The 12,646-nt window shown below is 36.1% G+C and overlaps 1 protein-coding gene across 8 annotated transcripts in view; it reads right to left on the bottom strand.

Moving 5' to 3' along the window:
• LOC120588194 (alpha-fetoprotein-like) overlaps positions 1-12,646 on the bottom strand; it is a 44,117-nt gene that overhangs the window by 9,267 nt on the left and 22,204 nt on the right. For 6 of the 8 annotated variants that reach the window (XM_039845429.1, XM_039845432.1, XM_039845430.1 and 3 more), the window contains 2 exons: positions 10,103-10,326; positions 2,304-3,306 (listed from right to left, as the gene is read on the bottom strand). In XM_039845429.1, the coding sequence (XP_039701363.1) occupies positions 3,030-3,306; positions 10,103-10,326 (501 nt within the window). In that variant the 3' untranslated portion in view covers positions 2,304-3,029. Of the gene's footprint in view, positions 1-2,303; positions 3,307-10,102; positions 10,327-12,646 lie in introns of those variants that run through there. The other 2 variants (XM_039845431.1, XM_039845433.1) reach the window with 2 other exon arrangements.

The raw sequence follows: 12,646 nt of genomic DNA, 5'->3' as shown, positions 1-12,646 counted from the left end.
TTTAAAACGAAGGTTACAACAAGAGACAAAGAAGGACCTAGTTATCCCCCTTCTGGGTGTTTATATGAAAAAAACAAAAACACTACTTTGAAAGGACACGTGAATCCATATGTTCATTGCAGCATTATTTACTCTATGGAGGCAATCTAAATGTCCATCAATGGATGAATTGATAAAGAAGAGTACGACATATATATAATGGAATATTATCTAGCCATAAAAAAGAATGAAATCTTGCCATCTGCAACAACTTAGATAAACCTAGAAGGCATAAAACTGAATGGAGTAAGTCAGACAGAGAAAGACAAATGCCATATAATTTCACTTATATGTGGAATTTAAAAAACAAAACAAACAAACAACAAAACAGAAAGAAACTCACAGATACAGAGAACATTTTGATGGTTGCCAGATGAGAGGGGAGTTGGGTGGCTGGGTTAAAAAGGGGAAGATATTAAAAAATACAAAAAGGTAGTTACAAAATAGTCATGGGGAAATAAAGTATAGCATAAGGAATATAGTTGATAATATTATAATAACTATGTATGGTGTCAGATGGGTAGTAGATTTATTGGGGTGATCACTTTGTAAGTGATAGAAATGTCTAATCACTATGTTGTATACCTGAATCTAATATAACATTGAAGTGTTAACTGTAATTTAAAAAATAATTATTTTTAAAAGTAAAAATAAAAGCAGAACTTTGGGGTTATTTTTATTGTTAAATTCATGTGTTATTTTCAAAACATCATTTCGCCCTGTCCAAATTTCTGCTAATTCATGTTAATTTTCTTCTATATTATATTCTTTTGATAGATAGATAGATATTTCAGGTTATAGTTATCTTTCTCCACTCACCTTAAAGAGAGAATTTTCTCCTTGAACCTGCTGAGGATTATAACTCACATTATTATTTTATGAAAGGTGAGATTCCTTTTCTTTGGATGATCCAAATACACCTTGTGTAGCTGAGTTTCTTATTTTATTCCTCCTTTATATTTTATTCTTACTCTTGCCAACATTCCAACACGACTTTGCTGTACTTTTTCTCCTTAGAACTTGCCCTCGTTCTGGCTAACTACTCAAAATATAGCCTCCATCTTATCTAAAAATGCCTTTTCCCAATAGCCATTGCTAGAAAGGCAGTCTTCAAACTTGTCTGCTTTCTCTTTTAAGAGGAAGAACAAGTTCACATAATTGGTTATTGTAATTTCAGAAGAGAAAAAAAGAAAGAAAGAAAATGCCTGTAGGTCCCTGGGGCAGTTGGTCTTTTAACCTGACTTGGAACATCTGCAGACTGCCAGTTGGCTGAGCCTCTTCACCTCTGGGATTGTGGTTCCATGGAGACTCCCAAAGCCACTAGTATTCCTTTATACTATAGTCAAATCTAGACTCCTTCCACAAACACAGAAGCACAAAGACAAATTCTTGATGATAAGATTTCAAAATATTTTGATCATCTATTCCCACATTTTTTGTTAGGCCTATTAATATACTATAAAGTTATTTTTTAAATAATCCAGTCTTATATTTATATTTAATATCCCTAAATTCTTTCAATTTTTTCCATAAATTATTATTTTCCAATTGTTTTATTATTCCTGTTACTGTCTTTGGTTCTAACTTCTCATTAAAAGGCGTATGAAAACATTGGGAGCGGATGAGGGAATAGTTTGTAATTATCTACTTGTACTTTAGAAAAGTTGTTCTTGAAGTGGTCCTCAAGGGCAAGAAAACTTCAAGAAAACTCCCTTGGAAATTTCCAGGCACAGGCCCTTCTGCAAAAGTGTTTCTTTGTGTGGCTATGGGGTTGTTACATGGGTAGAGACATGTTTTCTGAAGGCTTTACAAAAAGTAAAACAGCTTTAAAATAAGTAAATGGATTCCAGTATAGGTAATTATTTTCATTTTTTATATCAGCTAGTCTGGGAGTCAGCGAATTATTTTTCCGTGAAGCGCCAGATTATAAATATTGGGGCCTTTGCAGTTCATACAGTCTCTGTTACTACTACTCAATTCTGCAACTACTCAATTCTCTTGTTGTAGACAAAAGAACAGTAGTAGGCAATATGTAAGTAAATGGGCATGACTGTGTCCTGATACAACCTTATTTACAAAAACAGAAAGTAGAACCGCTTTAGCCCGAGGGCTGTAGTTTGCCTATCTTTGACTGGACTACAGATATATGACTTTCAATAAAATATACATGTACAGTTTGGCTGATTACATAGAAAAGAGCCACTAAAGAAATTTAAGGCATTCGTGAAAATTGTTACCTGTGAAAACATTTTCTTGGGCCATTGTTAAACTTCGCTACAGTCCTAACCAGCCCCAGCCTGTTTTGACTGTAAAGGCTGCTTTATTTTTTTTCTTTAACCTGAACAATTAATTTCCTCTACTCAGGTACTATTACCCACTGTATCCAAGTTTCTGCTCCTCAAGTCGTGCCTCTGAGAGAACAGTCTATTCCAGTTCCGCTGCATGAATTTACATGAATATTCTGTGCCACCATGATGTTCTTTGAAATTTAAGTCACAAGTAAATTTGACTTAAAATGATTTAACAAGTAAAAATCATTTACTTGTTAACTACATGCCATTAGATAAATTACAGAAAACAGTTTCCTGGTAGTCAGTCTGGCGTGTGTACACAGATAAACACTCTTCTCTGGCCATCGTTCTTTCCAATTCTTCAATCCCTATTCTAGTCATCTTCTGGCCACTGAGAAAATGAAATCCTTAGGTTCCTTAGTTAAGCCCTAAACTACATTTGGTGACTCTTCCTGATCATGCCCTCAGAAATCTCTAGAACAAAACTATAGTTTGTTCAGACAAGTCTTCAAACTGTTATTTCTTTTATATTTCTCTGTATTTCCAAGGACTCCATTTCTCTACAGTCATCAGTCTTCAGTTCATCCTTCTCTCTTCCATTCCCAGTCAGAAACATGCCCAGTCCATATGGTATCATGACTCTTTTATTCATATCTATCCATGTCTAACACTCCTAATTTTCTCAAACAAACATAACTATTAACATATCCTAAAACCAAATATATCAATCCATCTAGACAGTGATTTTCTCCTAATCCACTCATAATTGGAATGGAGAAAAAGCTTTTTTAACTTTAAGAAGCCCAAAGAGTGCAAAGAGAACAGGCAAGGAAATAGGAATACCTCTTCTTGGAAACATATTTCACTTTTTTCTGCTTGGCAGCACATCTTTGCCAGGTGAGTGAAATCCGTAATAATCGATTGGAACTGCACCTCTGTTGCATATGGTTTCTGCTTCACAAGGTTGCTGAGGAGCCTGGATCAGAAATGAGTGGCAAAAATACAAGCACTACCTGAGTTCTAGAAGGTCAGCTGCAGACCTGCCTTATTTAAAGCTGCACACCACACCTTTTCATTACTCCCAGTCCTGAGCTGAAAGGCCCTCAAAATGCCCTGATGTCTTCATATTTTTCACAATGTTCATCTCCATCTTCATGTTTTAGTCAGCATACTTTTCCTTAAGCACATCTCTTCAGTGTAAGTATTAAATTAAATTTAATTATCTCTTTGTAATTATTATTAGAGTTAACATTTTTGTTTTCTCCTTTCATTGCATTGAATGATAAATAGGTTATATAGTAAATTAAATAGTTTTTCCTCTAACAGTTGTTATAAACAATATTTATTCTAAACAACTAGCTTCCAAATCAATATTACAATATAACATATCTGGAATTTGAGGGCTCCATATGTTTTGAATGAGAAAACCAATAACCTAATTTAAAACTTCAGTGGCTTGATAGTCACACCAGATTTCTCTCACAGAATCAGTTTCCCTCACAACTATATAAACAAGTGTTTTAACCACTTTGAATATTTAAAATTGTAACCAGTTTTCTGCCTATTTAATAAAATAGTATTCCAAACCTTCCCTTTTTTTACTGTTCTAGACCAAAGGAGATTTAACCACAAAGAAAACAAGGCATGAAGGATAGAGGAAATGTACATTGTTCGGTATTTTACTGCTTACCTAAATGTTCTGAGTGTCCCAAAAACGATTACAATAGTATCATCCAAGATCTTTAATCTCAGATCACCATGACAAATATAATAATAACGAAAAAGTTTGAAATATTATGAGAATTATCAAAACGTGACACAGCAACACAAAGTGAGCAAATGCTGTTGGCAAAAAATAAAAGGCACCGATAGACATTCGATGCAGGATTGCACAAACCTTCAAGTTGTAAAAAAAAAAAAAAAGGCAATATCTGTGAAGTACAATAAAATGAGATATGCCTGTACTTGTGAGACTCATCCTGAGATAAGAAGTCAGGCTCGCGATCTCCATTCAGTAGGAAAGGCTTGGTCAGTGGAAGACAGAAGGAATTCTGTGGTTCCCCAGCTGGGCCTTCCTTAGACTCATTTCTGAGCCATTTGAGATTGTGATAATTCTTTGAAAACATTCTGTAAAAGTACTTTCATTAAAGTCCCGAAAACCATCAAGACACGTGCAGCACTGCCATGGTACTTGCTAAAAGCACATAATCCTGGGGGGCAGAAGAAAGTATTATTTTCTTTTTACAGCCAAACATAAAGCAGCTTTGTCACTTCAAGGGAACCAGTCTGCAGTTGAGCAGGAGACAGTGATACCTGGAGGGCATGACTGTTCCCAGTGGCACAGAAGCCGTGCCAGGAGAGCATGCCTGGAGAATTACTGGCTTGTAAGAGAGGTGCAGATAGTTTCATAAACTCTTCCCTAAGGATTATGAGGACAGTTGCCGGCACTGAAATTTTGTATAAGCAAGTAGTAGCAAGAGTATGCAAAACTTGCATTATTAAATATTAGAACCAAACACTGATGGACAGAGGACAGTTGTGGAAGTATGTATATTCCTATACATATATTTTAATGGGTATCTCTGCTAGGTCGGAATAAAAATATTATCATTTTCTTCTCTCTTCTATATTTTCTAAATATTCTGCAATGATTATGTATCACTTTAATAATAAAATAAATCAATATTTTAAAAGAAATAGAATAGTATAAACATTATGTTTTTTGTCCAGCTGTACCTATTCAGTCTTCTAATTAGGCCTAAACTTGATTCCATGTGAAAGAAAACATTGTTCTTGTTTGTAAGTTTCTCTATATAATTCAAGTTTGTATGGTTAGATATATAGTCAAATCAGTTATACTACCTTTGAATAGTTTACAGTTGACAGCTAGTTCATACAAAATCTGGAATTCTTTCCTTCTAATGTCATAAAAAGGGCACAAACTTTGAAGTCAAACTAATTTTGGTTCAAGTTTGGTCCTCCACTCATTTGTGTGATGGTGGGTGAGATATTTAACCTCTCTGACCTTCATCTATAAAAAGAAAAGTTGAATACCAATATTGCAAGGTTTTTCGAGGACTGAAAACAATATCTTAAAGGGCTGAGTAGAGTAACTGGTATACTGAAGGCACTCAATACATAGTGGCAAGGGTAATAACAACAATGAATCATTATAATAATAACAGCACAACTTGCTTTTATTTCAAATTATTGATTGCTTCCAACCAGAGTCTCCCTCATCCTTGACTCCCACAATAAATAGTCCTAAGTCAGCTGGTTTCTGAATGCACTTCTCCAAAAGAATCAGTAGGGGGAAGACGAGCATAACTGCTGTGTTTTCAGACCAGCCAGCAAACAGCTTCTTATTAAACAAGGAAAACCACTCTCATTGGACTGGGATAGGCAAGGGAGAAAACAGTCTCCCATTACAAGAAGGCAAAAAAAAGGTCTGGGAATGAGATTCAGAGCAGAGGTTTCAAGATGTCATGTTAGCTCTCCTCGGCACTCCAGATATAAAGGCTGCCATTTCTACAACTGGGGATGCTGTACCACTTGGAAGCTGGACCCACTCTCCCCAACAACTATGTTACATACTTGTCATCTGCTTGCAGTTGATTTACCTCTGCTGCCCTCCTCCTCCACTCTGATCTCTCTACCTACTAACTGCTTTTATTTAAAAATATTTCTCCTAATCTTTTCTTTTCTTTTAGTTTTAATTTTTTTGATTTACTTTTTTAAATCTTCAGTGTTATTTTAAATTCTCAATGCCATCAACTTGTTTTCAGTTTTTCATTTCTATAGTATTAATTTTTTATTTTCATTAAATTTGTCCACCATTTTAATTAAAGCACATTCTAGTCTTTATATACTCTCTTAAATCTTACCATTTCAACTCAATATTTTTCTTAATTGGATTTTAAATTCTTTTACTTCAAACACTTCTATTTTTTCTTTACTATCCATTGAATATTTTCTTCTCCCTCCAGAAATCCCTTCATTTTAAAAAAGTTATTTATTTATTTTTTGTGTTGGGGGGATTTATGTTATGATGGTCAACCAGAATTATATGGGGTGAAAGTCCTTGCCACTATCCCAGGAAATTGGAGGTGTATTTTTCTACCTGGCCTTTCACTCCCAGTATGGATCCTTCTAGAATATTCCAGAAATCCCCACATTAACTATCTCTATGCTATTCTTTTCTCTATTGAATTCATTGGAACAGGGACGATTCTTAATATTTCACACTTATTATCATCTAGCCCTTATATGAAGAGCTCCATGTTTTACAAATTATAACCAGTATTATAATAACTCATCTAGCAGCTAGATGTTGGTAGTTAATTATATATGCTCACTCAGACTGCTGGGGTGCAAATTCTAGCTTAACAACCTAGCAACCTGTTGCATGATCTCATACCTGATCTTCCCTTCATAGCTTCTTCCTCATCATTGAGATGGGGTAACAATATTACCTCATAAATTTGTAGTAAGGATTTAATGAGATGACATACATAAAGTGGTGTCTCTATGCTCAGAGAACTTCCTCAAGAGAAAGAAAATCCTGCACTCTACAAATAAAATAGACTTCTTTCTCCTTATGTTCTCACATCAAGCCTGGGCTAAAGAAGAAATGACTAACTAAATGCTAGTTTTTTGGGTGCTTATTGGAAAGTTTTAAAGCCTAGTTTGTGATCAGCTCACCTTGAGAAATGAAGAAAGGGCTTCAAGATCACCTGGCTTATAAATTGCAAGTGCTATGATAAAGCAGGACAAGTAACCACCTTGTACTTGCTGACCAAAAGAATACGTTCATCCCTAAGGCAACAAATACTTTGCCTCACTTCATAAGATGATATTGTTGGACTAGTAATATTTAGACTCTGCAAGAGCAAGTCTTAAATAAATCAATTAGAAATAAACTACCACTTCTAATGCTGTTGGAGGTGAAGGAACAAGGACCAGTGTCTGCTTTTCCTGAGAACAGGATCAAGGGCATGTGAGGAGGGCAAGAAGCATGGTGGGCACTATAAGGGAACTGACCCCATTGTCAGGGGCTGGAGTGCTTTCAATGCTTCCTGTTGATTCAAAGAAACTAGAATTTCACCCTTCAGCTTTTTTCCTAAAATAGTCACCGTTTCTCCATTCCAAATGGGGTCTCTAAATGACATCCAGCAGCAGCAGAATTCATTCCAGGAGAGAATGCCTAAACTATGAGAATATCTTGGCTCTAGGCTCAGGATTGGGGCTGGGGGTAAAGAGAAAGATGGATGATTGATGTCACTAGAAGGACATTTATTTGTCTGCAACAGAAAACAAGTAGCTTCTTTACTAAGATCTGATAATAAGTACTCCATTTGATCCATCTATTTGGGATAGAGAGGATTGGGAGAAATGCCCACTAGTTGTGACCTCTTAACCTTATGCTCTCAGGAGCAAAAAGCAAGACCAGCTGCCCTAAGGTTGTGTGTGCTGCATGTGCTACTTCCGAGACCAAGCCTGTCATACCTCTATCACTTCAATCATAGTCAGAAAGCTAAACCTCCCAGATTACGTGTCATCATACTGATGTCTCTACATCCTTAATCTGACCCATCCTTGTCCTCCCTAACTCATCTCCTTGTCCTCCCTTCCTCATCCTCTGTATATTGAGGCTTTCTCATCAGAAAACTTCCCTATATCTGCAGCCTCTTCTCTGAACTTCTCTTTCTTGCTCATGAGGCTCCCCAAAAGACACAGTTTCCCCAAAGAACTCTCAAGAGGAGGCTATTTTTGCTCAAACTCCACTTACCTTAGCACCTAGTTCTCTTTCACTGCTCCCAACATATCTCTCCTTCTTCCTCTTTTAAAAGTCATAGCTCCTTTGAAGTATATGTCATCAAACTCTAACATCCTCTATCCCTATTTATTTTTGCCATACATATAAAGCTTCGTCATGCCTGTGTATCAGGGACAAGGCATCCTAGCCAAGGCCAGCCAACTCTCATCTGACTTAGCAGTTGACTTAGAAGCTTACCATAGACTTTTGAGTAAGCCTGCTGAGAATGGCTGAGGCTTGCCCAGGTCAACAGACTTATCCAATCAACCCACAGATACTTGAGCAATAATAACTGTGCTGTGTTAAGCCACTACATTCTGGTGCAATTTGTTATGCACCAAAAACTAACTAACATACCATATGAAGAAAGGATGAGGGAAAAGAAATATGACAATGAAAGAAATATGACAAGAAGGTAGGCAACGTTGTGGAATAACTAAGTATTCTAATAGATGACGTGAAAGCGAGAGTGGAAAAGACCACTGGATTGAATTCTATTGCTGCATTTTCCAGAAATCCTTTTTACATAAAACACACATTGGGAAACCCTGATCAAATGTAAAGAGATGTTTCCAGCAGAATACTTTCTGCTGGAAACATTTCTGATCAATAGGCTTCAGTATTGGTAACAACAATCAAATCAAAATAGTACATTATAAAGTAATAACATATTCATAAAATTTTCTAATTTATAAATGTTTTCATATGCATTATATATATTATATGTAGAATGTAAACACACACACATGTATTTCCATGGTCATATATAAGTTTGGAAAGCATTGTATATACCATTTCTCTCACTTTCCTCTAGAGATCCATCTCCAGATTAAGAACATAATAACCCTACCTCATCCTCAATTGGCGGTCAAATATCCTTACTCAGCAACACAGAATATCTATAAATTATTTCTCTCTGTAGCTTTAGAAGTAAAAATTTGCTTGGAAGTGACAAGGAAACAGATTTCAACTTAATAAAAAAGTTGAGCATATCTAAAGATAAATAAGCTGCTTTAAACAAATGGTCTTCTTGTCACTGGAAATATTCATGGAGGAGCTGCACAGTGTGTTTTAGAAGAACTTCCTAAATTGGGGAATGGGAATAATAATATCTAAGCTTCCTTCCATTTTCAGTATTCTTTGATATTATATGTTCATAGAAAAAATGTATATGACATTTAAGTTGTTATTTCCAGTACTGTGAGTTTCTAGTGATATTCTATTCTATATTCTGAGAAGTTACTACAAAGCCTTATCTGGTGCAAAAAAACTTCACTACAGAGAGTGGGAAAGTGGGAGGAGAAGGAAATCAACGATTCAAGGTATTGAATTCACAAGCATTATGTTATCACCCAGCTGGCTCCCACTATAATTACCCAAAAACCATTCTTCCAAACAGATACAACTGCCACTCCTAGTACCAGTAGAAGTGGTCGTAAAAGCAATAACATACTGTGAGGTAATACACATCGCTCTAAGGGAATGTTCCAAAGCACTTTCTTAGCATACTGGTCTTGTAGAATCTCAGTAGTTTCTATGGCCCAAAGAATGCTATGTTAGAACAAGCTAATTGCTTTACTACAGAACTTCTCTGACTTCCATTGTTAATGGAAGGTATGAATTCTGAGTAGCAAGGAAATACAGTATTCCCAAACTTATTTGATCATAGAACCCTATTTGTAGAATACCCCTTATAAAACCAATATTCTAAGGTTCACATTTTAGGAAAAAATACATTAATGTACTTCTCTGATCAATAGACTTCAATCTCATTAACTGATCAAATTGGGCTAGCAGCCATAATCGCCACACTTGCAAAACTGCATAATATTCTCTATTATACACAACATTTAGCTGCTCTATTAATTATGCAGTACTTATATCTGTGCCCACTTCACAGTACTCTATACCTACTCCTTCACTGGCAATAAAGAACAAATTAAACAAAGATCCTTACTTTTGCTTTTCAGTTTGGAATTCCTCCTCAGCTTTGCACAACTCTTCTGTAAGGCTGATAACTTGGTCACAGGATAAAGGTGGAGAAATGTAAGTTCTATCAACATGCAGGTCATCAAAGCATGGCTTCCTGAAGGCATAAGAGTCATCACAGCAGTGACCCACGCCATCATTGATAGGCTCTGCCTCATGTCTTCTGCATAAAGCTCCAAATATTAGTTTAGCCTTTTCCAAAAGAGAATTAAATTAAAAGCCATAAGGTTTGTGGTCATTATTTTCTTACTCATAAAAAAAATAAGATTATATTTAAGTTTTCTCAAATTCTAGTTTCTGATAGTCCAGCCTGAATTTCATGGTTTGGGAAAAAGCAAGAGTGTCAGGCGCATCCTAGCTCTGAGACTTGTTCTCCCTCTTCCTGTCATCCTTGGTTGAGTTTACTTGGATCCCACTCCCATGTTCCTCCCCAGTCCAGTTTATAAATTAGTATTGACTCAAGGCAGGAGTTTTCTATGCTCCATTAAATTAAAATCTAGTCTCAAGTCAACAGTATTGTGAATTTGACTCAGATATAAGTATGATAATTGTAGCAATGAAGGAATGCAAAATGAATAAATGAATGATGAAGAAAATTCTTGGATCCTATTTTAGCTATCTCCTTCATTTTCTTGTCCTCTTGTTATCTTCTAGAACTGTCACCTTGTCTTGCCCCCAATGTGTCTGATACTTATCCTAATGCTATTTGCAAGCCTGCCTGTATGACTCCCTGAGTATAATGGATACCCAAATTTGCTGTCACTTATGTATTTGGGAATGAAGTAATTAAAAACCAGTAAGCATCAACATTTAATATATGAGTTTATTCATTTTAAAAGTCACCAAAAAGATCATCTAAAAAATAAAGCTTTAGGAATATATAAGTCTAATTGAAAGAGTTCTCCAAGGTAAGCATGACTAAAAAATAAAAATGCATAATAAAATAAAAGGAAGGCAGGATTAGATAATAAAAAAAAAATTTTAATCTGCAACCAAAACAAGTGTATTTTATCAGAAGAAAGATAAACTTAGCATAAAGGAGATGCTCTACCAAGAACAGAGGGAGAAGAAAATTGTCATCAAACAAAAATTCAGTGGTGTTAATACAATACCACTTGAGAGACACCTAGAGACTAGATCTAGGAGATTTGAGCATCCAGGTCCCTGGAGAGATGTTTTCCATGTGAGGAAGGAATAATTTATTATTCTTTACTATAGCCTGAAAAAAAATATCATTCAAGACCATGACTGCCCTTCCTCTGATTCCATTTATACAAATACCCATATTCTAATTCAACTTCCCAAGTGTTTTAATTCAGGAAAAAGTATAGCTTAGTTATTAGGCTCAATTATTCCTGCCATTGGAAAGACATTGCTCATTGTAAATGAATATATTGGTATTCTGTCTAATAAAATTAATATTTGTGACTTTGGTGTGAGATAATAGAAAATATAAATATTTGGACTTTGACCCCAGTTCCTAGCACAGGGCTTCTGAAACCCTTGTAAATTTGATAAGAGCAATAGGAAGATCTTTTGTTCTAACAAGGCAACCCTGGGTAGGCTCCTGGTTTGGGGCTGGTCACCAGAAAGACCAAGCTGCAATTAGCAGCTTGGAATTTTTAGCCTCATTTCTCATTCCCCAGAGTGGGAGAGGGGCTGGAAATGGAATTAATTGATTATGTCTGCATAAAGAAGCCTCTCTAAAATCCCAATAGTATGGGGTTTGGAGAGCTTTCAGGTTGGTGAACACATCCACATACTGGGAGTGTGATGTACCCCAAATCCACCAGAACAGAAGCCAGAAGCTCTTGTACTCAGGACACTCCCAAACCTCACTCTGTGTGGACTTCATCTTACTGTCCATCTGTATTCTTTATCATATCCTTTAATAAACTGGTAAACGTAAGTGTTTCCCTGAGTTTCGTGAGACATTCTGGCAAATTAAAACCCTTGAAGGGGGTCGTGGGAATCTCTGAGGTATAACCAATCAGTCAGAAGCACAGGTGACAACCTGGACTTGGAATTGTCATCTGAAGGGGGTGGAGACAGTCAGTCTTGTAGAACTGATCTCTTAATCTGTGGGATCTGATGCTATCTTTAGGTAAATACTGTCAGGACTGAGTTAGATTGTAAGACACTCAGCTGGTGTTGCAGAGAATTGTTCGTTGTGGAGAAAAATCTATACACATCTGGTGTCAGAAGTGTTGTAAGTGTGGTAGTAGTGTGAGTAAAGGAGATACACAGGAGGAAAACTGGTTATTTTTCCTACACATTTGATTAGGATGAGTTAGTCTGAAGTCAGCATTATCTTTGAAGTTGCTGGCAAAATAACTTTTGTTGCCTTGAAAATCCAATAAATAGACCCTGGGGTATGATCCAGGCAAAAGGCCTCTTGAATCTGACATCCCCAATGTTAAGGAAGAAGCATCTTTATTCCTATTGCTAATCAAAGACAATTAGCATGAGCTGACCTTTAAGAATTTCTTCTGAGGATAGAATTATTAGGCTC

This window comes from Pteropus medius, unplaced genomic scaffold (assembly GCF_902729225.1).
Source record: "Pteropus medius unplaced genomic scaffold, Ma_sr-lr_union100, whole genome shotgun sequence".
In the NCBI taxonomy this organism is placed as follows: Eukaryota; Metazoa; Chordata; class Mammalia; order Chiroptera; family Pteropodidae; genus Pteropus; species Pteropus medius.
Note: the sequence above shows the minus strand (reverse complement) of the source record. Positions and strands in the feature narration are given on the sequence as shown.